The following is a 27,624-nucleotide window of genomic DNA, read 5'->3' on the forward strand; positions in this document are numbered from 1 at the left end:
CTACCAAAAAAATATAACCAAAGTGGTACCCATTAGCTTCGAGACATTTCTCAAATGTCTCATTTGAGTGAACTGCTCAAGTGTACGTATATTTTTTTTGGCAGACTTCGTATATATACACACCTTTGTAAATTCATATAGTATATACACTTACACATGTAGGGGAGCAGGTAGAGGGAAAGGCAGAAGAGGGAGGGGGACGGGAGCAAGGATGGGGAGGGAGAGGCGTGCTTTGATCCACAGTTCCTGGCTTACAATGCTCTCCTCAATGCAAACCACAGCAACTAGAATTTCTCTTCCTTAACACAGATAATAGAAAACCTCATCTTCTCCCAGCTGTCTTGGAGATGGCCATAAAGAAATTCTTTGACCTCCTCTGTTTGATAGCAGAACATAAAGCCTTACTCCCTAAGGGGTACTTCCCCCACCCAGGAGGAAGTAATACTACACAGAGAGGGTAAGACACATTTCGCTAGGTCTGGCTGCGTTTCCAGGTCTCCTAATATTAGATCTCAGTATGTTTCTCCTGTCATTCTCCTACATTATTTTCCATGCTGCAACCAGGACTGCGCAGGGAAGACTCTGTAAACCCCAGAGGACAGTGTTTGGAGAGCTTCTCGGGGCTGGACATGGAGAAGGCACAGAGGCTACATGGATATCCTCTCTGTCTCACACTGAGCATCTTTTCATTTCTGCATAGTCAACTGGAAAATGCAGGTGTCTCCCTGAGTGCTGTGAACCACTCAGGTGAACTAATCACTCCTAAGGAGGGGCTTGTAGAAACTCTGATTCATAACTGGTTAGTTAGAAGCACACAGAAAACCACCTGGGGCTTTCAGTTGGCCTGTATAGGGCCAGATGAGCAGTCTTAGAGACTGAGTCATCCACCACTGCATTCTCACACTGCTTCCAGGTAGAGTGTCAGAACAGAATTAAATCTGGAGATACATAACTGGCATCTGCTGCAGAATTAACTGGTTGCTTGATGCATGAAGGCAAATTCGTATGTACACAGCATCACAAGTGATCTGGGAGCTACATTAGGGAGCTCAGATCTTAACACATTTTAGAATTTTTATAATGTTTGATAATAATATACAGTATGGAGAAACTGTATACGAAAAGTTATTTTTTATTTGTGAAACTTAATATTTTACAAGTGAGTCTCAGTTATTAGACACTGGAAGCTCCTTGCTTTACAGAGGAGGAAACTGAGCTTCATGCCCTGTGCTCCGCAGCACAGCTGGGGGCGGCAGTGGCGGGACAGCGTGCTCTCCACGCAGAACCCCTTCGCTCCCTGCCCCTCCAGCTTCACAGTAACACTAAGATGTTATTTTCTCTTTTCACACTCACCTTTTCCTGGTAGAGACTTAAATTTTCCAGATTCTACAAGATATGAAATTTATCACAAGCAGAATCACATGGGAGAATCCAGCTGTTTTTTTTTTTTTTTTTCAAGCAAGGCAGTAAAGAGATTGGCAAAAATATAAAGCAATCCTAATATTTTGATTTGCTTTGTTTTGAGAATATAATTTTTCACAATGATTATTTATATTAACATACAATGAGTTACTTTTAAGTTAAATAATTTTCAAATTTCTCATTTAAAAATTTTAATATGGCAAATACTAACAGTTTACTCCATATAAAGAAAAGTTCTCTGGACTCCTCAATAATTTTTAGGAGTAAGAAGGGATCCTTAGAGAATTTCTGGTTAAATCACCTTTAGTTATATATCAAATAAATTGCCTCAGCCTAAAACAACGCATGCAGTCCTTACTCTGGAATTTTGGAGATCATAATCTTCGGCCAGCTAAAGCTCCCTACTAGTAGCTTTGGAGAATAAAACAAATGAAAGCAAAAGCCCCCTTTCTTTAAATTACTTATAATATCTTGTATCTCTGAAAAGACATTCTAATTTATGTATGTATATGTATATACACATATGTACCTACATCTTTATATTGTACAGACACATATATATATAATATATACACACACTTTATAGTGAATGTGTATATAGGTATTTATATGTGGAGGAAGTGTATAAACTCTATATCTTTGAGAATTTAAGTTCAAAGAAACAAAAGCAAGCTAAACACTAACTGTTTAGAAGTGCTGAGAAGACATTCCTGGGTATCTGGAACTCACAGGGTGAGATGAGGCTGGGGTCAAGGTACCTGAAAAGTAGGGAAGGGACAGCTGAGGTGGCAGAGGTACAGGGCAGCGTAAAGCGGAGGCCTGGAGTCTTTGCTCTGGCCTTCTGTCCCCGAGAGGCCCCCTTGGAATCCTTCGGCACAAAAAACTCTTCAGTTTATCAATTCTTAAAACAAAGGCCAGGGATAGGCAACTCATTACAAAAGGTTCTTTCCAGATTCAAAATTTTACAACTTGTAATTCTATAAAAATAATGCAGGAAGGCCACTGCTTAAGTGAAATAACTGGTGCCATTTATTACAACAAAATTAAGGCCTACACACATGAAGCCGAGTAGCAGGCATCATTACTCAGGCACAGTTATTGAGTGCCTATATTGAGTGTTCACACTCTGAAGTAAAAACTGGGACACAGCCCAACAAAGGATTCCTTTGGAATCCACAAACTTATTTATTTGGAAAGTCTTTACAAACTATAAAGGTTAAATCACTGTTACTTATATATCAAATAAATTGCCTCAGCCTAAAACAATGCATGCACTAAGGATCTCTGGAATTTTGGAGGTCATGATCTTTGGCCAGATAGAGCCCCTTACTAGTAGCTTTGGGGAATAAAACAAATGAAAGCAAAAGCCCCTTTCTTCAAATTACTTACAATATTCATGACTATGCAGTTTTAAGTGACCAAAATCACATGTTCGAGGAGCTTAACGAAATGTAATTATACTTTCCTGCCAATTTACAATTTATTTTAAAAATCCCTTATGCCCCTATCAGTTCTCAAGAACATAGCAAAATAGCAATAAACTTAAAAATTACATTTTAATTATATAATATTTATAGAAGTATATAGCCTCCTTTTTTTTTTTGTTTTGTGGTGTTGGGAATTGTGCTCTACCACTAAGTCACACTCCCGGCCCTATCTTTGTTTTTAACCTTTGATAGTAGCAGATAAGAGCTTAAATGTCACTCTGGCATTATTCAAGAATATTTCTGCAAAACGAATAATGACAATTCCTCCTGGAATGTGTTTATATCACATGCATTTTTATTAGTTAAATAACATTTGTGTAGACTACACCAAAAGCACAGCTCTATACTTTTGTATTTTAGGGATCTGCATCAAAAGAAGTCAGTATTGATATGGTGACCAAAAGAGGGATAAATAATCAAAGTGAGCCAAGCAAGGCATGTTTCGTGCTTATTGATATGCTGTGTGAGGGACTTTTATAAGCAGATTGAACTGAATTTTAACAGTGAGTTCTGAGGAGATTTCAGAAATATTTATCCTCCATGTCTTGAAAACAATGAGTTTTACTGTCTTAGTGTCAAGGGTATTTTTAATTGAAGACGCTGTATTATTTATACTCCAGCCAATTAAATGTACAATGTACATTACTCAGAGTCCTCTTTCATTCTGCCTCTAATAGTAATTACCTAGAGTGCTTGGTGATGCTTTTTGAAGATCACCTAGGTGACAGATGAAAGTAAAACAAAGGCCATTGAGATGGCAAAAAACTACAGGAATTTATTTCTTAATGCCACTTTGCTGTGTTTCTAGCTCTGGTTCTTCATAAACATAAAACTAATATGATTTACAATAATCTTGTTGCTAATATATCCATGATCTAAAAAGAGTGGAGTTTAATTTCTATATGATACTTATAGTTTTATTTGTTATGGTGGTGAAAACTGACAGTAGTCCTATTGTGTCCAACTTTGTTTTGAAGGCCATACATACTATATTCTGTACAGGACAGTAAAATATAAGCAATTTTCTTGCTTTATTAATGGATGACATTATATTAATAATATCCTTGGAACTAAAATGTGAATTATTAGGCAATGTTTAGGTTTATGACTATAAAATTTATACAGTAGTTTGTATCATTTGTTTTTTTTTTTGGTCTTTCACTAGATATGCAGTAGTTAGTATCATGCGATTTTTTGGGGGGGTCTTTCACTAGATATGAATTAGAATGTCTATTCTAAATAGAATAGAATATGTAGTTGTAGAACTACATAAACTATTCTAGGAAGGCAGAGAGTTTTACAGTTTATTCAGTGAAGTCTTTCCTGTTAGAAAATAATCATTGCTGATATTAGGTTCAAAATGCTCTTGCTTTCATGGATTTTGAAAGAAAAGGGAAACTGTGTATAATTCTCATGCAAATATACGTAACACACACATACCACAAAAGAGCATACTGTAGAGTAGTTTTACCATTTTAATGTGATAAAAACATAGGAAATAAATATAGGAGAATATGATGATAAGCTAAGGAGCATGGCATGATACAAGCCATAATTTTTTTAAAAAGTTAAGGAGAGAGTTTGGCTTTGATTTGTCTAACAACTGAAATAAAATTTTAAATTTAACACTGGTCATACAGGCAAAGAATAAAAAGCAAAATGCATTATAGGTTTCCTAGGACAATATGAATAAAAATGACTCATCAGATTTAAAAGAAAGGTCCTGAGCCTTCACAAAGGGACACTAACGGATGTATCTACTGACACCAAGATGACATCCTACAAAAATGTACTGGCAGTTTTCTTACATCCTCTCATGGAAGATTCCTCAATGCAGTCTGCAAATATGAAATCTGAATAGGAACACAGGAAAGGCAACTCTGGAGAAGACCAGAAAACTTGGTGAAACGTTAATTCTCTGATGTTAACATAGGGATACAAACTAAAATATCTGAAGGAATAAATGGACCAAATATGGTTCAAAGTTTCCAGAAGGCATTCTGTGGGACCATCTCAAGGCAAGACTTAAACCAGTGTTGCATCTCTGGAAGGCACGAGCTGAAGGGAGGACTGCAGGCACTTCCTTAGAGACTCTGAATTTATTCAATATATAAACATCCAAAGGTCCAAGTTTGATACAATAGAATATGACCCCCAAAACAAGACTTAGGCTTTATTTTTCTCATATATTTTGTTTTACATACATATTTTATATTTCCCTCATGTGGATCTTTAGTTTTATAACAGTTAAGTTTCTCTTGAGCCATGTCATGGTTTATGTCGGTGGCCTCCAGGCCTCATATGTTTACATTATGCATCTGTGATTAGTTCATTGTATATTGACATTATATTAATTGGATTGATGGTGTCAGTGCTGTACCCACATAGGGGTGGAGCCAGGATGTGATGTAAGGGCAGGAAGAAGGCATGCTTTGCTCTCTTGCCAGTTTCTGCCTTGCTGTTTGCAGCCACCATGAACTGCAGCCCTGCCGTGCCACCTTGCCTTGGAGCCAACTGAGTATGGACTGAAACCTCCAGAAAAATGTAAGAAATAAATTTCCTTTCTCAACTTTGGGCATCAAGTATTTTGTCTCAGCGACCAGTAAAAAGTAACTAAGACAAGCCACAATTCTATTTATATCAATAGTATGATTCAGGCCATTCCCACTTTGCACACTGGCTCCTGGGAAGTTTAGAGATAAATTTATGACTCATCTCTGGCAAATGCACAGAACTTCTAACCTCATCTTGGTTTTGTCTTTATTTCCAACTTTTATTTTGCCTTTGCCTCAATCTCATTATATTTATATTTTATATTAACTTCCAAGGTTGCAGAAAGCATGTTATAGAACAGGCAATGGGTATCATATGCATGCATATTTTTGATTGACGCCTGTATCCTGCTTCCTTATTGAGTAGGTTAATTTTTCTCTTGTGGGTGCAGCTCATTTTGCTTTTTTCATGGGGAAACTGTAAGATACCTAGCACAGGAGTGGCAGCTACTCAATAAAATAATTTTAATTTTTGTTGAGCTATTACCTATATGCTCATTTATGAATGTAGTAAAAATATGTCAATGAGTAGAATGTCATCACTTCGTAGAAGTTTTGAAATCTTGCCCAACTGAGTGCTCTCTGTGAAGTCCTCTATAATTTACCCTCTAGAATAATATTTCAGATAAACTATGAGTTTATATTGTTCATCATCCTTCAGTGTTTATGGGGCTAACACTCAGATAAATGGGCTTGTGTGTTTTCTGAGCCTTAAAACTATCTAACATAATTTAATAACTATTATAAACCTGAGTTTATGTCTTACTAACTGTTATAATTTGTATTTCAATGTCTGCCCAAAGCCTCATATGCTCGTAGGTACGGTTTTTCAGAGCCGGCTGGATGTAGGGTGGTGGTAGCCAACCTACGGCCTGTATTTAGAAGCGAGCTATTTGTTATCACTGAAATCTCTGAAATGTTCTCCATCACTGATCTAGGTGTGTGATATTGGGATTAAGAGTGTGTGGTACTAAATTAGTCTACTGACTGGCTTGGCATAGTTCTGGATATGGGTGGCATCACTCAGAAGACTGGTAGAATGGATGGGATAAAAGGGAAAGGGAAGCATGTTGTTTGCTACTTGATGTCTTCTGCTTACCATGCCATGAACCGTTTCTTCCCTGTGAGGTCACGATGCCCTGTGCTGGAACCAGCTGACTATGGAATGAAACCTGTAAAACTGAACTGAAATAAATCTTTCTTCCTTTAACTCTCAGTGTTGAGTATTTTGTCTCAATCATGAGAAAAGCAAGTAAGACATCTTTTTCTGGCAAAAGTATTATGGCTTTTAAACTTTTCTGACTTTCCATTACCTGCCAACCACTAGTGAAACTCTGTACGCAATTCAAAGCTCTGTTCTCGGGCACTAAACTAGACTGCTGCTCTCAACTTACACTCTAATCATCCTGTTACAATGTATTTACCAAACTCACTGCATATTTTTGTCCCTCCCAAATATTTTGAAGGTTTTATGCAAGATTCTAGATGACATACACCTGTTTATTCTGCAAAGCCTACCCCCTCTACTCTTCTGTGAAGCATTCCAAGAGCCTACCATCACTGCTACCACAATCTCCATCCTCATTTCCTCACATGACAAATCTCTCTCCCCAACTTTTATGTATTTGTGTATTTATTTATTGAGATAAGGTCTTACAAGCAGTTCAGCCTGGCCTTGACCTCACTATACAGCCCAGGCTGGCCGTGAACTCATGGCAATCCTTCTGCCTCAGCCTCTGGAGTGCTGGGAATACAGACTGGTCTCTCTCTGCAGTTGACACTTTTATTAAAGCACTTCTCACAGATATTATTTTTCTATGTGCTTCTTTATGAAACTTATGCCAAACTGAAGCACTCTATACACTGCGCAACTCAGAACTAGTATATATTCTACTTTAGCCATTAACATAGAAACCAACCTGTCTGTCTACATAACTACCTCCTGCTAGGCCCTGTATTCCTTAAGAATATCAACTTAGGCATCACTGCTTTCTCAGACCTGAGCTCATACTTGATACACAGGAGCTGTATCATAAATGTCATTAAACTAATAAATAAAACACAATTGCTTCCAGTCAAATCATAAAAAAATACATACCCAGTTTTCAGCTAAGATAGATGCCTAGTTCCTCTTCTAGGATATTTCAATGACAAGATCAGATATGCGGCAGACGAGGGAGACACAAGGGTCTGAGGATGCTGCTTGAGGAGGAAGCAAGCTTCCAGCAGAGCCCTTTAAACACTGAACAATTCGCTCACGTAAAGTCCAGGATGCTTATTTAGATAGCAGTGGCTGCTGCTTACAAGGAACACTCTGTTAACATGCAGTAAGTAAGACCAATATAAACTTCCTCCTCACCTCCAGGAAGTGACACACAGGAATGTTTTCAGTTCAATGTTTCTTTAGGGAACAACCGATTGGGAAAATGGCAGCTACATGTACTATTAAAATCAATTAACTGCACAAAAGATTTAATACAATATTTAATAGGAAGTATATAAATTAGAACTAATGTGACACAACATTAAAAACAACTGAATTCTAATTTTCCTACTGTGTATCTCAAGAAAATATGCATCTGCACATACATGTGCTGTGGAGTAATCTATCTGGGTTCATGGTCTAACTTATATATGGCATAATTAAGAACTGCAAAACAGAGAGAATGGGATATAAAAGTCTGTTGCATCTATATACAGATGTGAGAAGGATCCCAGAGCACAACCAATTCAGCAAGCACATGCCAAGATACCAGGAAATATACAAGACACAGTGGTGTGATGCAGTGCCCCACAATGTACCCACAGAAATCTGCAAAAATGAGTAAAGATATCGTTGAACTTGTCATAAAAATGTTACATAAATGTAACGTGAGTTTTCTATAAAAGCAACTATCTTTAACAGATTTAAATACTATTTCTACTCATTAAATGGCGGTAAAAGAAAATTTTTAATAAAATGAGGCTCAAGTTAAAACACTTATACTCAATAGAACATGGGGCAAATAAAGGCCATTATATTAAAAATAAAACTTATCAGAGAGTCAAAAGATAACACAGATTTCTGTTGGCTGAAAGTCAGAAGCTTCTAAACTCTATTCTGTAATCTAACAATTTGAAGAATGAATGTAAGAATATAAAGATATTCAGAGCATGCTATCTCTTATTTATTTTTCAAGTTGTGAACAAAATATCATGATCCCATTTCAGTCAGATGGTTCCACTGTATTTGTGTTTTTGATCACATTTGAACACAAACTGCCCAAGTTGTTTTAGAAAGTAGACAGATATTAATTCATAACTGACTTTCACATTAAGACTATTTTTAAAAGAATATTTTAAATTTTTTAAAAAAGTTATTCCTTACTGAAAATTGTCTATTATTTTGCATACCCTTAAATAATTGTTTACCTGCAGATAGCTGGAAAACATTCTTGAAGACCTTTCTTTTTAACTAAAGATCCTTCAAGGCAGTACATAATGATGTCCATCACCTTTGACAGAAAAGACAGAACCTAAAGTTATTTTCTAATGCTTCATTTTCTAAAATTTAAGTTACAGTAGGCCTTATTTGGCCACAAAAATTATACACAATTTGATTTCAGTATTTACTTAAAATGAAATAAAAGCAGTTTTAAGCATCTATATAATACATACTATTCTTTGCCTTATCTATGAGGGAATTTTAAAACAATGCAGTAAAATATAGAGAACACGGGGCCGGGGATATAGTTAAGTGGTGCAGTGCCTGTCTGGCAAAATCAAGGTCCTGAGTTCAATTTGTGGTACCCACACACATCATCATCATCATCATCAACATCATCATCATCATCATCAGAACAAGCTTGTCCACTTGGAAGTCAATTCATGCTTTTGTACTGAATAGCCAGCTTTCATTCAAACACATTATCCATCTTGTTTATTTATGATGAACATTGTCAAGGAGAACATAATCCTTAAGAAATATGATAATAAGACCAATTCCATATGAACACTGAATGAACAGAGCGAATTTTGATTTTCGAGAAAACTTAGGCCTTCCATCAGAAATTGAACAAAAATTTATTTACTTTCTTTCTTTTTTCTGTCCTACTCACTCACCATTTTCTCTCTCGTCTCCCTACCTTTTAGAGATACTGCAAATAAAGATGCCATGTCATATTAACACACTATAATGTTTAATTTAGGTTGCTGAAGTATCACTTAAAAGTAGGTTATTCTTACCTCTACAAGCAGATCCACAACATCTGTAGGCATCTTTTCAATGAGAATTTCAATGACTCTCAGGATCTCCCCTTTAGCTCTAGCAAGAGTTGTAGTGTGCATGTTCTGCTGCGATTGGGTATTTGCTGCAAGAGCTGTGTGTCTGTGTACCTATAAAAATATTTTCATGCATTAGCTATGATTGCCACTGATACAGTTTAAATTTCTAGCCACCAGTTTATTTTTTACTTAATAGGAAAAACAGTGCATCACTGAGGAACACCAGGAAATGCTTTTGATCACAAAAAAGTATTAAGTATAGTAACTCAGTATGTATTATCTAACAAAATTCTATACATTCCTGAATCCTATATGAAACCTTAACATAGTATTAATGTAATATTTTTAAAAAGACAGACTGATGATTTGTGAATTCAGCATATCTGGCACCAAAGTTTAAGGTATGATCCTTGATCTCAAATAGTACAACAAATAATATAGCACTCAGTGTGACCAGATAATATCCTAAGTGCTTTGTAATCACTTAGTTGGGAAATCCAAACGAACATGTCTCCGGGAATGCTGACCATGGTAAATAATAGAAGTTTGATGTGATTTTTCCAACATAAATTGTAAGCTCCACCATTCAGATGAGGCAGAATATTAACAGGCCATGGACTAGCCATACACTGGTGGTCACAAGGATAAGATAAGGGACAGTGATAATAGTAAAAAATACTTCAGTATAACTCCGATAATCTAAGAATACAAAGTAAAATAGCAAACTTTTTTATAAAAGGCAGTAAGGTGGTTATATTAAACTATTTTAAAATACCTTTGGAAACAAAAGCTTGAGTAGAATGAGTCCAAAGCATGGGTCTTCTAAAAGGTCATATAAAATACTTATATACAAATGGTGCAAATTAAGTTCAAAAACATCAGACTAGTGCAGGGTTTATTCAGTATAGCCAACAATAATATAGCTGTGTATATACCATGGATGAAAAAGCTGGTAAAAGTTTTCCAAAGCTAGTAAAATTATTTATTTACCCATATACTATCTATACCTGTATCTATCATATATATATATATATATATATATATATATATATATGGTCCCATTTACATGTATATTTATTCAAATATAACGCACTCTTCCTAGACACTATGCACTGTTAGAAAACTATACACTTCTAGTCCACAAATTTATTTTAGAAGTGAATTCAAAGTTCCACTGCTTCATAATCACCTATACAAACTGCTATTAGGACCTGTTTCCTCCCCTGGCTAACTTCACATCACAAATATTTATGGCATGCTTATTAAGGATAGCTCTGGGGCAGACATAGGCCCAAAAGGTTTTAGGTTATCAGAGTAGACTCAGAGGTATTTATTTAGTACTTTAAAAATTCATCATAGCTACAGGAAAAACAACTCAGACAGAGCCCGTACCCTACGGACACCAAGTCTGCACATTATTCATGCTGAAATGGAATAAACTTTAAAAAAATTTAGGAGCACATCTCCTTCCTTTTTCCTCCCACTACGAAGAGCTACAGGAAAGAGTCTATAATTGCTTCATTGTTCTTCACTAGTTTTTCAGTTAGATGTGGGCAATTAGTTAGAACAGTAAGAATGTGAGAATCAATTGGCATTCAAGTCTTTATCTGTGACAGTAATAGGAAAAACAATTAGAAAGTTTATGACTTACATTTCCTTTTTAATGACTTACATTTTTGTTTACAGTTGGAGACCCAGTGCAAAATAAACTTAGTTTTGATTACAGGGTATTTACACTTGAAAAATGTGAATATTTGAATATGTTTTATTTTGGACAGGCCCACTATATTACAGGCTGAGAAACTGTCAAATATTTGTAAGAATGGAAGCAGAAATGAACCAAAAAGTACAAGTAATGAATGTACACCTGGATTCGATGTTAAGCACAGGCAAGAGCATGCATTTTAGCACTAAATTATTAACTTGCTGTGTTTTAGAAGAAACTGGAAGGATTACTTATGAGCATAAACCCCAGTTTACAATATCCAATAATTCCCTAAATGAGAAGATGGAACTCACTGAGAAGTTCCGCTCACCTCCTTGGCGATGGTGGTGATGAAGGCGGGTGGTCTGGCAGTGGCAATGAGGGACAGGGCATGCCTTGCAGATCGGGCGGAGTCAGCTGCAGGGCTCAGAGGCAACCCCATTGTGATGCTAAGCAGGGATCAGAAAAAAAGGAAAAAAGAAAAGCAGCATTAGAAATATAGACTGAAAGGATTAGACACAGCTTATAATGTCAGTTCAAGGTCAATGGGAGCACTCAAACAGTTAGAATATAATGGACTTGCAACAATGAGCAGTGATTAGGAGTCAGGGTGTTCTGGCATCAAATACAAAATCGAATAATTAACCGTGAAGATTGAAAACAGTATGTGCATCTGTCCAAAGTGTTAAAAACGCCTTGTTAACAAATTATCAAGAACTAGTACTGAATACATATCACAAGCACAGAAAAACTCAAGGACAAATATCATGCTGGGTATTTTCAAATTTTATCCTAAAGAACTGAAAGATAATAATTTGTTTACAAGGTCATATTAAAAGATTACATTTAAGGCTATATACATGAAAGGAAGCAAAATTCATTGTTATCCATAAAATTATCTGAAGAACTGAGAATGACAGTCAATTCTAGCTTATATTATTTTTAATTTGAAATATCCTCAGTACTGGTAGGACTTTTAAAACCAATCTACTAATTGACGGTCTTCCTGATGTTGAATATTGATGTAAAAAACTAACCAATAATAATACTTATTGTATAAAGAATAGACTGCAAGACACTGCCTAGACTTTATGTAAGACTACCCACATGAAAATAAATCATACAAGGGTGCTGAAAGAATGCTGTGAATAAACTCTATCTTAGACACATAAAAATGATAGCTTTATTTCTGAGCTTACTTTCTGCTATATATAAAACACTGTGAAAAGAACTGACTTTTAATTCAATACAGCATATATTTCCATATTAACTGCATACAAGTAACTTGTTACTCAGTATGGATCTTGCTATAGTTTCTGTAGTTACATAATTTTTATATTTAAATATGCATATTGAGGTATATTCAGTTTTTTCCTACTCCTATTAAATGTAGTTGCTTCATATGTAAACTGGATTATTTTTACTAAAATTCTCAAAATGTTTAAAAGTATCTCTATAATTGATCTATAAATCATTATTTTATCTTTTAGCTAAAAATAAAGATGTATGACAGAGGCATTCTCAGCCACTGTTAAAGGAGGTAAGCTAATTAGAGAAGATTCTGCTTATAACTTTTTATGACAGTTATGCTACTTAACTCTTGGATAGCTATCTGTCTTTTTTCCAAATCGAGGGTATATTCAAAGCAGGTACTCAGCAAAAGAGCAAGGAATCTTCCTTTGATGTTTACTAATAAAATGAAAAGTGTGAGCAGAGAGCATAAACACACACTGAACAATAAACACATACAATGCAAGTCTCCTCTACGGAAAAGCCTCACGCATGTAGGTCAGGCCATGGCTGGAAAGAAGAGTGCAGCAGGATGGACAGCAGATTCTTTTTTGGATTAATTTCTGATATCACAAATTTAGTAATGGAAATGTTTACTATATGATACTGCTGAGCCTGGACTGCTTAACAATTACTGTAAAATTCAGATCACATATCCATATTTTAGGTGAAGCTGTTAAAAACTCAAGAGCTAATTGAGCTTTTTCAATACTCAGTGATGTTTCCTTTTTTTCCCATCAATTTGGATGAATAGGAGGTGATAACATAGACAGGCTAGAACAAACAAAAATGATACATTAATTGAATAATTTTGAACCAACCTAAATCAGATTTTATAAGATCAATAAAATCACAGATTGTTAGAGCTGAGAAAGATTTCCCAGCAACATCACTGACAAGCAGTCAGCTAAGAGAAACACATGATTATCTACTGGGCAGCCCATGATACCTCTAGAAGAATGACACAGAGAAGAAGGAGGAAGAGAAGGAGGAAAAAGCTGGGCATGAGACCGAAGATGTAGAATCGAAACCAAGCTTTCCTGTGCTATTTCATAGTCTTCTGCATGTGCTCCAGAACATCCCTCTTGGGTGAATGACACAACCACTTTGAAAATGAAAGATCAGGTCTAGAGAATTTAAATGAGAGCTAAGGCAGCAGTTTCTGCAGCCTTCCCTCATCTGTGCTTTTGCTTTATCACTGGTATGTATGAATAAGAAGAACACGGCATAAATAGGGTTTGGTTAGGCACCAAATGCATGATTTCAGGCATCCACTGGGGTTCTTGGAATATACCGCTGCAGGTGAGGGGATATGTGCTATGTCTTTCGGCATAGCTAACCTTTGGAGAAAACTAATAAATTGGTAATACGGTTGAACTCAGCATCTTTATATGAATGGCTAGATTGTATTCCTCAGGGAAGTTTCTAGTGGTATGCTGTAATCATCAAACTTAAATTGTTCTATTCAATATTAATAGTGTTTCGAATAAAGATACACAATGTACTAATATCAATTGGTATGGAAATAAAGTAAAGGAAAACACAGAATTGACATCCATGAAATCTTCAAAAAGACAATGCAGCTAAATAAGAAGTCATATGTATGGATACAAAAATGACTAACTTTACAAATATGGGATAGGCAATACTTTACTAATCTGAACTCGTGAGATGCTGAGAGCTATAAGTGAAACATAAATATGTATGCTAGTGATAACGCTGTCCAAAGAGCTGGTCTGGATCAAGATAAATAGAAAAACATGGAAGGGATTACTGAAGTACCTGATCGCCCTAGATACCCATTTATTGTCCTTATGAATGGACTGCTTACTACATGGCTTGTGCAGTATAAAGTTGCAACATCCTCCAGGAATTCAGAGATGTCCAGTCTACCCCAAGCTGTGTGCTACTTGGGGTTCCTGCAGTTGGAAACTAGAGTTCCACTCACATTAGCAGGATCTCAGCAAACTCACTGCCTGCTTTTAAGTCTTCACTCTACATGGGAGAAAAATGTCTAACAGGAAGAGGAAAAAGAAAGGAAGGAAGGGGAAACTGAGAAGACTGAGCAAGTGGACACCCCATATTATAGGAATAATACATGCTTCTTTTGAACAAAAATGTCTATCACAGACAGCAGTGAAACAAAGGAAAACGAAGCCAACTAGCAGCAGATCACCAGCTTCAAACTAAAGGCTTTGCTATTCATCAACCTGCTTTCTCAGCAAAGGTCTTCATGGATTTGGGAGAAATGGCAAACTTATGGTAAGGAAAGTAGTAAAGTTTGGGTCCCAGGTGTCAAAACCTGGAAAAGAGCAATAGAGAAATGAAGCAAAGATATGTAAAAATACTGCCCACTGAGTTCAGTGGAAGCTGGAAAATCCAGCAATTTGTAGAGGCATCAATGTGTATATTTGAGTGACCCCTTTTATCATCAGCTGGCAGTTTCATTACAGGATTAGAAAATGTAGACAGATCTACCCTGAGGTCAGGGTTTCACAGTGAGCTGGAGGGTGTCAACAGTGCTGAAGTGAGAGGCCTGTGAGTGTAAGCCCTGCAAGCCTGCCAGTGCACACTGAGCGCATCATTAGAACAATCTTCTCACCACATCAACTGTATTTCATGGCTACCCTTTCTAGAAATCTCCAGTGGCTCCCTACTACTTCTAAGAAAAATTCTAACTCTTTGGCTTGAGATTTGAAAATCCTAAACTCCAAGGCCCATTATAATCCCATTTCATTAATTTTCAGCTCAATCTTTTCAACACAAATGCTCCTGATGCGAGGCTAACTCCAAGGCCGCCCTATGAAATTGTGTACCTTTATTCATTCCTGGGGATGGATTTTCTAATGCAGTTTCTGTATCTCTTTTTGCAGTGGCATTCTCTTCATTCTCCTACACTTAAAAATTTCTATCTTCCCTCCATGGCATTCTGCAATTGATGTAGGACTCAATTATTTTCTACTGAAATGGAAACAACCAACAACAGAACAGATTCATTCTGGACCTTCAGTACTGAGTCTTATTCTGTCAAGACTTGTGAGTTTGCATTAAGAACTCTGTGCAGTACCTAGTCATCATGCCTTATAATCCTGTATCTCCCCTCAAACTGTCTAGGTTAGCCCTTGGACACAGTGATACTTTAGGAGTCATGCACTAAATGAAGTGAGCTGGCAAATTCAGTGGGAGGAGAAAAATTCACTTAATCCAGTTATTGGACTGAATTGACCTGGCAATGAAGTCAAAGAAATTGATTTGGTAGTCCCAACAGACAAAGCCTAATTCCACACACAGTAATCTTTAAAGTCGACAGTGTGTGATTGTGTGTGTGATATATTTTAATGTGGGGTTCTACCCGAGTGATAAAAGATCATACTATGAGAGATTTGAAAGGAAAAGTCTCTCTGATTCTGAAATCTGTATGTAAATGCAGAATTCACTCTTTGCTTCTGACCCAGCTTATGTGAGTATTATGCAGATCCTTTGTTTTACCAACTTATAGGATGGGCCTGTGGTTTCAGTCTCTTTTCTAAAAAATTTGACATGACAGGCTCTATATTTTACTCAACATTTCAGTGTACACCTCCAATATAAAATACCAGAGATGATAGATATTATAAACAAAAGACACAATTAGAAAAATAGTCCACTTAGGTGGAGTTCACTCTTCACTTGACTGCTCATTAATCCTGTTCTAAGGCTTGCTTCATCGCAAAAAAGCATTTAAAAAGTTGTATGTAAGAACATTTTTGGTAAATGTCACCATCTAAAAGTCTCTGTCAAATTAAAGAACACTATAAGACACTATTCAGAGGAAAAATAAATTATAGTCTATAAATCTTGGTCAATAGTAAAAGGATATTTTTAAAAGACCCATCAAAAACAAACAAAACTAACGCTATTTTGAAAATAAATATTAGTTACCTTCCTATCACTGGGACAAAATACCCAACACCTACAACTTACAGGAGGAGTGGATTATTTTAGCTTGTGATTTTAGACCATGGGTGCCTGACCTCCAGGCAGGAAGGGCATGGTGGACACTAAACCCACATAGGAGGCTGTTCTACCTATGACAGGTAGCACATGAATAAGGAGGAACCAGGAACAAGAATACACCCTTACAGGTCATTTTCCCAGCAACTCACCTCCTAATAGCAAGTCAGCCTCACTGTCCCTGTGATCCAATCATCTTTTAAACACAAGAGAGGCCGGGGCACATTTGAGATCTAAACCACAATATTATGCAGCTTCTGAGATTTTTATCTTACCTCTTCCTGGTAAAACAGGTTTGTTAGTATTTCTCCTCGATTTAGTAAGAAATCTTTGATTTCGCTTTGTCTTGTTTGGACCTTAATTTCTCAACTCCAGGTAGTGTTCATTTCCTAAATGTAAAGGCAGAAATTCTTCTTCCTCCAAATGCAGATCTTTTAAACCTATTCCATATATGCTGTACGTACAGCAGTTACTGTGAATAAAAACTATGCTAACATGGTTTACTTAAATGAACTTTTCGGATTACACACTATTATAAATAATTTAAGGGTTACAGGAAGAACTGTCTGTATTCTGAATCTTAAAGCTTGTGTGCATTTGTAAGATATACTCCTTTCTTCTCAATCCTCAAGTTAAAAAAATGCGGTTGAGGTATGAACTAAAATGTCAAATCTTTTTCTTTAATTCTATACAGTTCAAAAAGAATCTTGTAATGGGTAGCTCTTATCCATATGTTATCGAAGTGTGTGTGATTTCCAGAAACTACTGTGCATGTTTCTCCTTTACTGTTCGGCAAGTTGCAATGATCCCTTAAAAGTAACAGGCTTCTTGTAATTCACTAATGTCTTTAAATTGTGGCAGCTCACAATGAGAAACTAGCTCCCTTAGCAGCTGGGCCAGCACTGCTCTACTGCTGTCCTGCACCATGCACTAGGCAAATGCAATAAAAAAAATTCCAAACTCCAATGAAGACAAATAAAAGTCTACCTTCCCAATTGCACAAGGGTTTCTCCATATTTATCTATCTATCTATCTATCTATCTATTTATTTATTTTGGGTACTGGGAATGGAACTCACGACGTCAAACTTGCCATTCAGGTGCTGTGCTGCTGAGCTATATCCCAACCCTATCTCTGCATTTATAAAGTAGTATTTTGTATTGTTTTTAATGTTTTATCAATGTGCAGCTAAACAAATTTTAGATTTAAAAATGACACTACTGCATGTTTTTACTTTTCTTGCAGTTACCTGGGGGACTGCACAATCTATGATTGCAAGAGAATACAACCGCAATTTTCCATTAAACAGTCCATCATGCACATCCTCATTCATGTAAAATAAATTCTCACACAAGGTGGTACATGTGACCTCTTACCATACAAAGAGTGGCATAAGAATATGGCATACGAGCAACAAAATGTGAGTTAATTGGGAGACCTGAGTCAGCCTTGGAATGCAAGTGTCACCTCAGACACACTGCAAATCCCTCTAAACCTTCTTTGTACTCAATATCATATTGAGGGCAATGAATCAGATTCTGTGGAACTAGATTTGCATCTCTAAAAGTTTATGGCTTTATTAAAAGTCTACTGCATGCAATTCACTTTCTAGGAATTATAAATACACAAGAATGAACACACACTTCAGGCCAAAGCATTCAAAGAGTTTACTGAGTTTTATACATGGCTTTTATTTTTAAAAGGTACAAACTATTTGATGAAAACAATTTCATTAAATATACTAAAAATCTGAATGCATTCTGAAAATTCCAACTTGATTGCTTTTATATCTTCTGAATAAATTGTTTTTAATTTTAGAGATGTTAAAATTTTGAATGCAAGAAACACAATGTTAGAAGCACTGGCTTTTTGAATCAGCTAGATCAGGGTTTAGATTCTATGTTTTTCATGAGCTGCAATGTTATTGTGAACAAGGGATAACTTCTCTTCCAGATGCACCACTTCCCATCTGTAAAATGGGAATGACGCCTATTTTCTTAAGGCTCTGTGCATCTAGACGAGCACACTGTAAGTTGTACAACACAGAAAAGGCAGGAAGCATTCAACAAGAGAACTCTGTTGAAAACCTCTGTCTACTACTGATTGGTAATTGTTAAGGTTTAAAAACGAAGAAAAAACAAAAAAAACTCTGTAACATACTACTTTTACAGTAAAGTATGAAGCAATTCTCGTCTAACCCTAATCCTATTCTCCAGAAATAAGAGGGAGGAAAATCGTTAGTTTTAAATGGGAGCATCCCAGGGTAAATTTTGCTGGGAATTAATGAATCACATTAGTTAAAAACAATTATTTACTTCTCATTCACCACCAGCTAAGGGTATACTCACCCTCTGTGAGTACAACTGTGTTTTCCCACCTCTGTCTTTTCCTGTCCCTTCTTCCCCTAATAACCACCCAGAGAAAAAATGCAAACAGAACTCTTCTTGGCTAGTCTTCTAGTTATCCAGATATGATTCATCCCACCAGGCCCCAAATGTCCACCTCATCTACTCCCCATTCCCTTTATATCATAGGGGTCTTTAGATAGAACTTATCTTTTTCCATTTCCTGGAGATGGAACCTTTGTTAATTTTTTTTTTTTTTTTTTTTTTTTTTTTTGGTCTTTTTCCTTTTTACCGGTTACCGGGGATCGAACTCATGACTGCCTGCTTGCAAGGCAGGCGCTTATGCCACTGAGCTAAATCCCCAGCCCCCAAACCTTTGTTAATTTTACTTTATAATAACAACATCCTTTTCACATATTAGGTGTTCAAAAGTGCTTTTTAAATAAATACAGTTTAAAATTTGGCAAAATATCTGGAAACTAAAAAACAACCATTGTTACTGTGATATTAGAGATAAAATTGTAAGTGCATCTCTGGGTTTTTAGATCTCCGAGCAGTCATCTTTGACTGGGATGTGGGTACATGGGAAAGGCAAAAAGCAACTGTGCTGTTACTTGTGCTCTCCAGAATGAGGCCTAAGCTAGCTGCCTCTCTCTGAGACCCATCCTCATAAACTCATGAGAATGGGAAGAGAGTAGGAAACATTTCTTATGGTTGTGGGTTTTTTTTTTTTTTTTTTTTTTGGCTTTTTTGACAAACGTGAACTGAAAGTTTAAAAAGCACTAGCCTAACATAAAAGCTGCTTCATGCAGCAAGCTTAACATCGCAGACAGAAGCAAGGCAGCTGAGCGGGTTATTGTGTACACAGTAAATCAGGCACAACAAGGGGCAGCACAGCGAGGCACCGTGAGGGTAAGATGCACACTTAACCCTCTGCACACGCCACTGCTCCGCCTCTCCCCACTGCAGCCCTCAGCAGCCTCCACCACTGTTTCAGGGATGTAACAGGCGTTTTCAATCTAAATCTTGTTATAGATTAATAAGCAAACATTTTCTTGCTTATTATGCAATTTATCATGATGAAAATTACATTGGACTCCTTAAGGCTACATGCTGATACATTCATTTATTCAGGGCTATGTACAGAAAGTCATACTAATCTTCATGACAGAAAGGATGTAATAGCAAGATTTAAATTACCTACTGAAAACTATAGTATTTGTGTCTGTGGGCATACTACATGTAGTTTACCATGTTAAGTGCATCTTTATTTTGTTGATACCAGCTCAATGTAAATTTATTTAGAAATAATAAAACTATAATAAAATAAAATAATTAAAAACTATCACTTCTTCTCCAAGGTAACAAAACAGAATATATGCTATTGAAATTGTTTTTAGATTAGATCTGACAATAAGCTATACAATTAGATCAAAGCAAAATTTGGGGAACCAAACACGTTAGACAGAGACTGCTCAGGATAAAACAGACAAGCTGTGGTAACAGCAGCAGCACCATGGTCTCACTGGAGGGCTCAAGTGGCAGCTGCCATCAGGGGAGGCCAAAGGTTGAAAATGTGCTCTGGAGCTTTGTGTGAAGGCCACCTGCCTTGCACTTTTGGCACGAATTCATGGGCTCAAATTTTCTCCTAATCCTTGTAGCCAACTAGGAACCACCCAGCCTCCCACATCCAGCAGCTATCCTGGCCACATTCTCCAAACTGCTCAGTCTAGCAATGGGACAGCTCTTGATCTGTTGAGCACCAAGGCCATTACAATGACATCACGGGCACTAGCACCACAAGGTAACATCCATTTAACCACTTAAGAGGTTTAAATACTATTCTAAGCACTTTGCAGATATAAACTCATATAACATCAATTGTAAGAGACAGATACTTCAGCCCCAAGCACACAGGTAGGGAGACACAGAGGAAGCAGAATGGCATTCAAGGAGGGAAGAGGAGAAATTGCTGCCTACGTTTGAAGTAAACACCCTCCAATCAGTCAATTTTGGGACATCGACCAGGAGTCCCGTCTGTAGGCAAAGCCTCCACTTTCCACTCCACCCTTTTGTTGCTTTTCTGATCTCTATCACCTGAACACAGAGCAATCAGCAAACAGACTTCAGCCCCAAAGCACTCTGGAAGCCAAGGAAACTGCGAATGAGAATGACAACTACAAAGAAAAAAGCACAGAACTCTAGTTTGTTGTTGTTGTTACTGGTTATTTATTTATTGTTGATACTGGGGATCGAATTTGTGACCTCCCACTTGCCAGGCAGGTGCTTCTGCCACTGAGCCAAATCCCCAGCACAAAAGTCTAGTTTTTTAAAAGGCTAACAATAACAAAATGTCATTCATTTTTGAGAAAATCAGAGAGTGTCACACTTTCATAAAAGGAGACATCATGGGGCAGTAAAAAGGTTTCACTATTTCATATCCCTCAATGACTATATGTTAACAACAACAAAAACCTACGAGGAGGATGAGGAGAGAATGCAACTCCAGGATGTTGCTGGTGGGCATGTGAAATGGTGTGAAAACAGTTACTCCTCATTAAGTTAAACATCATTTACCATATGACCCAGTTATTCCCCTCTCAGACAGAACTTAAAACACAAAACACGTGGTCAGATACTTACGCAAAGATGTTCATAGCAGTTCTAGTCACAATAACTAAAAGGTAGAGACAACCTATATGTCTACCAAGAGATAAACAATATATAGTATAATCACGGCATCGCATGTTAGCCATAAAAATAAATAAAGCAATGATATGGACGTATTATGTAAACACCAGGTAAGGAAAAAGTCAGTCACAGTAGACCTCAGGTTGCATGATTCCATGTAGGTGAAATATCCAGAATTGGCATATTCATAGACAGAAAGCAGATTAATGGTTCCCAGGGCTGTTGGGAAGCAAAATGGAAAAAGACTGCTTAATGGATGCGGGGTGTTTATTTGAGATGTCATAGTTGGAAATTAGGTAGTAGTGATGGCTGTGCAACACCAAACATATTTAATGCCACTGAATTACAAAAGTACTTATGAGAGATAAAATGTTACATTTTTTATTATGTGTATTGTACCAAAAAAAAAAAAAAAAAAAAAAAACCTCTCCTAGGAATCAGGAGACCGAACTAAGCCATCACTAATCTCTGCTCCTACTGTCACCAGCAGCCCTGTAATTTTCCATCATGTCTAGCCAGTTGGTTGCCATTTGTATTCTCATTTATTTCATTTAAGTAACACCTTCAGCTTTTCTTCCTCTTCCAATACTCTCTCATCACTCTTCTCTGGCTCACTGAAACCTCCTTATGACTAGTATTTTACTGTAAGCAATTAAAACCTCAGTAAAGTTGATTTAAAAATTAATACAAGGGAGGAGCAGTACTTTCTCAAACAGTGTGGCCGTGTATTTAATTAGTAAAACATTAGTAATGTCTCAAGGTACGACGAACAGTTTGAAAGCTGAGTGATACATTATTCAATGGATCAGGGCTAACTCTCAATTGTGTTAAATTACAGAATATATTTCCTTTTCATTTTTCCAAACAAATCTTCACATAATGAACTGATTTCTACTTTTTGTTTGTGAAACACAAATTTATAAAAGCTAATCAATAACCTTCAACAAAGGGAGGGAAAGAGAGAACAGTAACAAATTAAATTCACTGGCAATCACATACTTGGCAAGCTGTTTCTCAGCATCGGCACAGAGTTCGAGAAGCCCCATCAGAACTGCGGACACGTCCATGTAAGGCTCCCACACTGTGAATCCTCGCCCGATCAGGTCAATGGCTGTTCTCCGGATGGTGCTGTGCGGAGGAAGCTTGGGACTAGGAGGCTGCAGCAGCAGAAATGTCAGTGCCTTGCCTAGAGTTACCACACAGAAAGCAGAATAGTAACTAATTACACTTTTGTGAATTTCTGAGGCATACTTTCAAACCATAAACAATTTACATTTCTTTAAAACTATATAAAAGATTGTGAGTCTATTATTTGTTCAGCGAGGCACTTTCAAGAGAAAAGTTAGACTACAAATATTTTACGGTATGTTCTAAAGTGCTTAATTACATAATAAATCCATGTAAATTATCTTCAAATACTATCAATGATCTTAAATTGCAAACAGTGTTCCTTCCTACTTGGCATTCTATAAAATGAAGCTGAGATAAAAGGGCAAGGAGGCATGTGCCTGTGGTCTGTGCTACTATGAAGGACGAGGTTGGAGGATCTCTTGAGCCCAGGAGAACAAAGCCAGCATGGGCCACATAGTGCTCCTCTACCTCAAAAACGAAGATTCAAATAACACACTTTCTTAACCTTAGACAGTTCCAAGTAAAACACTTTCCATTAGTAACACTTCTCACTATAGGCTACATTGGGTTGATCAATAGAGAAGGTAGAATGTGTTAAAAAGTTTCCCTCCCTAGCAATCCATGTTCCTCCACATTCTGCAGTATGTATTGGTACATCGCAAAGATGATACGTATCGTAGTAAATCTTATTGCCTTCAAAGTGGCTGCCTATACCCTCAAACTTGATATTATCAAACAAAATAGAATATAGTAGAATCAGACGGAACAAGATGGAGAGAGCAATACTGGGGTTCAAATCAGGTTAATAGGAAAACAAAAAAAAAAAAAAAGAAAAAAAAGTTACTATAATATATCCTGCTATTTTTAAATTTAGTTTTCCCTTAATTGAAAAAAAAAATAAGAAAAAATAGGTTAATTTAAAAAACAAAGGATGGAGATTGAGATAAAAGATGTCATTGTAGGTTTTATTGGTCTTATACTGTACTGTTTTGATAAATTCTATTATACCTGATGATATAGGCAATTCTTTTTAAAAATAGCAAGAGGCACAATGGTAACCATTTTTGATCACCTGGTATTCTATTTTTACATCATGTACTATGCCCATCCTTCTGTTCTAACTGACTCTGTTCTGTTTAGTCATGTTAGGTTTTATTCTCTTCAAAAAAAGTAATAAGAACTGTGAGAGTAAAAAAACCCAAAAAGTGTAACTGTTATTGTAAAAAAGAGAGAAAAGGAAAGTGGTCTAAGGGATATAACTAACTGTATGTATGTTTGAGTGTGTAGGATGGAAAACCGCATTACTGAGCTTTTGTTGGATCACTGAACGGAAATGTCTGCAATCTCACTGTATGAATGTCCACTTTATATGCTTTAATTTTGTAATATGGACAACTGTTTCTAAGATGACAATGTGTAACCTATTAACTAGTGATTTCTTACTGTATATTTTTTTCTTGAAATTCTGTATTATTTGTACCCTGTTACTGCTTTGGTTTTTTATTTCCTTTCTTTTTTCTCTTTAAATAATAATAAAAAAAAGATGATACGTATGTGGGAATTTCTTCCTGAAAGATTGTTAAACAAATTTGTAAGAGTACAACTTCTAAATCTGATGCAGTGATCCAGGTTTTAATCAACACATATTCTTTCATGTTGAAAAGATTATGCTCACAGTTTGCATATGTGTAAACGTGTCCATTTACTTCAAAAGGCATTTTCCCATTCAGAAAAGGAAAACACAAACGATTATGAAAAGCAGAGGTGGGCGTGGTAGCACGTACCTGCAATCCTAGCACTTCAGAGGCTGAGGCAGGTAAATCATGAGTTCAAGGCCAGCCTGAACTACATAACAGGGCATTGTTTCAATACAAAAACAAATCAAAAAACCGAAAGCAAACAAACAAAAAAACCCATTAAAACAAAACCAAAAAAAATAGCAAGTTGTAATTTAGAAAAGGCTTGTTGTTTTTGAAGAGAAAACATGTCAGAGAGAATTTGTACCTGTACATAATGTATCTTGCTTCTTTTTGAAATTACCTATAATGAATGTTATCATTATGTAATCTAAAGTGTACCAAGAAAATAAAGATAAAAAGCCAAAAGAAATTCCAAAAAACTCCCATCCAGTTCATATTAAGTAAGGGGACCACAGGTTTCAGGTTTGACACAGATAGTTCACCCGCTTCCTAACTTTTAGGGCAGTGGCTTAGGAAGCTGCTCTCTGAGCCTCGGTTTCCTTCTCTATAAAATGCTGGTAGTAACAGCCGCCTCTCACAAAGAATGTGGAGTGTGAAATGGGCTTATGCCTGAGGAGTGCATTGCCAAGTGCCCAGCACACAGAGCCCAGGAGACGGCAAGGAGGGCTCATTATGGATAACACATTGAATTTATGTCTGTTTCCCAAATTAAGAACGTGACATACAAACTTTAATGTAATACATCCTACAAACAAAGTGTTTAATCATTTTTATCCTGTCATCCACCGTTATGTGAGAATGAATGGGAACAAAGGTGTAGGGAAGGGAAGGGAAGAGATGGGTATGCTAAGCCCAGAGATGGACACATCCTGTAAACTGATGGTTCTGATTTGCTTCTCAGTCATAAAACCCTTTAAAGAATCTGCTGGAGCACTGCTTCTCTGGTGTGAGAAGCTGAAAGTATAAATAAGAACCAAAATGTATATTGGATATTGTGAAATAGGAAGAAAATGTTCAAATGAGGAGGAGAAACGGGAGGGGTAGGGGAAAGGAAAGAAGGGAAAAGCATACATATATCATAAGAAAAAGTGGAGAGCCAGGTGGGTACAGCTCAGTGGCACAGCGCCTCCCTGGCAAATACAAGGTCCTGAATTTGATTCCTATTACCAAAAAAAAGAAAAAAATGGAAACAAAGCTTTTGTAAATAAAGAGTTGAAAGGAGGGTAAAAGAATGGAGGAAAAATCGACTTATGTAAAGGTACAAATTCTCTATCATGAATACAATCATTATGTCTAAAATGTACCAATAAAATCTGACTTAAAAAAGTAATAATAATCTGAAGTCAACAGACCTTTCCCTAGGAAAGCTATAGCCATAACCACAAAATTCTGGAGAAAAATTTCAAGGAAGCCATGTTCTTGGATTATCAACCCTTGCATTGGTTGAAAAGGTGCATAGAAAAACAAGCGTGGGTGTACATATCTGTAATTTCAGCACTCTGGGAGGCTGAAGCAGCATCATACCCATGCTCAACCTGAGCAATTTAATGGCTTAGTGAGACCTTGTCTCAGTATAAAAATGTTCTCTAAAAGGGCCAGGGATGTAGCTCAGTGAGAAGGTCCTTTCATTCCCAGTACAACCACCACCACAACAACAAAGAAATACATATATAAAGTCTTGAAAAAACACTCTGAAATTCATATGTTGATGTGTATTTATAAATTATGTTCTCATATTTAATCATGAAATATGTAAAGCTCCAAGTTTTTTCTTTTGGATCATAAAATTTAATAAACACCTTTTAAAGAAACTGATCCACTGTTGATTGTTTTGTCAGCACTTATATATTCCTCATCAAACATTTTTAAATAAGAGGATTTCTATGCATTTCCACTTCCCTTAGTGGCCTGCCAGCTCCTTAAGGTAGAAGCTGTTTCACAGAACTGAGTATTTGTGCAGGGCTTTACACACACTATGGACTTAAAATACAAAACAGATCTGCCTTTGCTGCATGCACATTTCTAAGGTAGCTCCCTGCCCTGGCTTGTCAGAACAATGTTACAAAATGTCCAAAACAACCTACCACTTTCCTGTTTATTTGCCAGGAAGTTTTAAGAGCTGCAGAAAAACCTCAACTGCTGTTCTCTGAAGATCCCTGAAGCACCTGCAACGATGGCTTCCAATCTAAGGATAGGGCTCCCTGGAGGTGTATTCTTATGGCAAAGGGGAAGTAAAGTTTCCTAAGCACAACATTTTATAGCGTTTCAATCATCATTTTCCTTCACTGCACTCTACCGCTGCAGTATTCATTACAGGGAGGAGCACTATGGCAGAGCTAGGGACCTTGCTGCTTTCTAAGGGACTCTCAGGAACTCTGTAAAGGCAGCTTTCTTACTACCCTGACAGGTTTTTTTAATAAGTGCAAAAATAAACAGTAAGCGGCTGACTTCTTGGCGTTTCTCATCACAGTTCTGATGAAATGGGAAAGGTGGCCTATAGAATACGATCACTTAGCTTTCCATGAAACAACAGAAAAAGAGGGGACCAGCAAGGGCTCCCCAGAAGCCTGGGGCCTGCAGAGGCTCCAGAGTGCCTGCTGCTCCCCATGGTGTGATCCAAGACTTGCAGTGAGGACGATGTTTGGCAAGAAATACAGGGTCTCTACAGCACTGTCACCCTTGCCTTAACTCACTTTCTATTTCTCTCAAATGATCTCATAAGTAAAATTCTACTATAGTGTCTCTCTTTTAGTTCAAATTATGGTCTCCAGATAACATAAAGATCCCAAGCATTCTGGCAGGGAAGTTTTACAGCTCTGGCAGGCCATGTAGAGGGCATCAAAACGAGAAAAGAGAAAAATACACAGCTTCATACACAGGCTTTTAAACATATTAGTAAGAGCTTGCTTGTTTTTGTGGAGGTCCCCTGGAAGATTCTCCTTGAAAAAAGAGCAATTATCTCCACTTTGGCTAAACTTGGCCCTATCTCCATGCATTAACATACATAGAAATGGCTAGGACATTTCTTTTTCCCTTCAGTTTGCT

The 27,624-nt window shown here is 36.8% G+C and overlaps 1 protein-coding gene across 4 annotated transcripts in view; it reads right to left on the bottom strand.

The window, feature by feature from the left end:
- Window positions 1-27,624, bottom strand: part of Wdr7 (WD repeat domain 7) — a 369,257-nt gene that overhangs the window by 83,198 nt on the left and 258,435 nt on the right. For all 4 annotated transcript variants that reach the window (XM_063231571.1, XM_013157175.3, XM_063231573.1 and 1 more), the window contains 4 exons: window positions 22,748-22,934; window positions 11,761-11,878; window positions 9,686-9,835; window positions 8,873-8,955 (listed from right to left, as the gene is read on the bottom strand). In XM_063231571.1, the coding sequence (XP_063087641.1) occupies window positions 8,873-8,955; window positions 9,686-9,835; window positions 11,761-11,878; window positions 22,748-22,934 (538 nt within the window). The remainder of the gene's footprint in view (window positions 1-8,872; window positions 8,956-9,685; window positions 9,836-11,760; window positions 11,879-22,747; window positions 22,935-27,624) is intronic.

Source organism: Cavia porcellus, unplaced genomic scaffold, assembly GCF_034190915.1.
Source record: "Cavia porcellus strain 051 isolate PalLab524CR breed Dunkin Hartley unplaced genomic scaffold, mCavPor4.1 scaffold_20, whole genome shotgun sequence".
Taxonomy (NCBI): domain Eukaryota; kingdom Metazoa; phylum Chordata; class Mammalia; order Rodentia; family Caviidae; genus Cavia; species Cavia porcellus.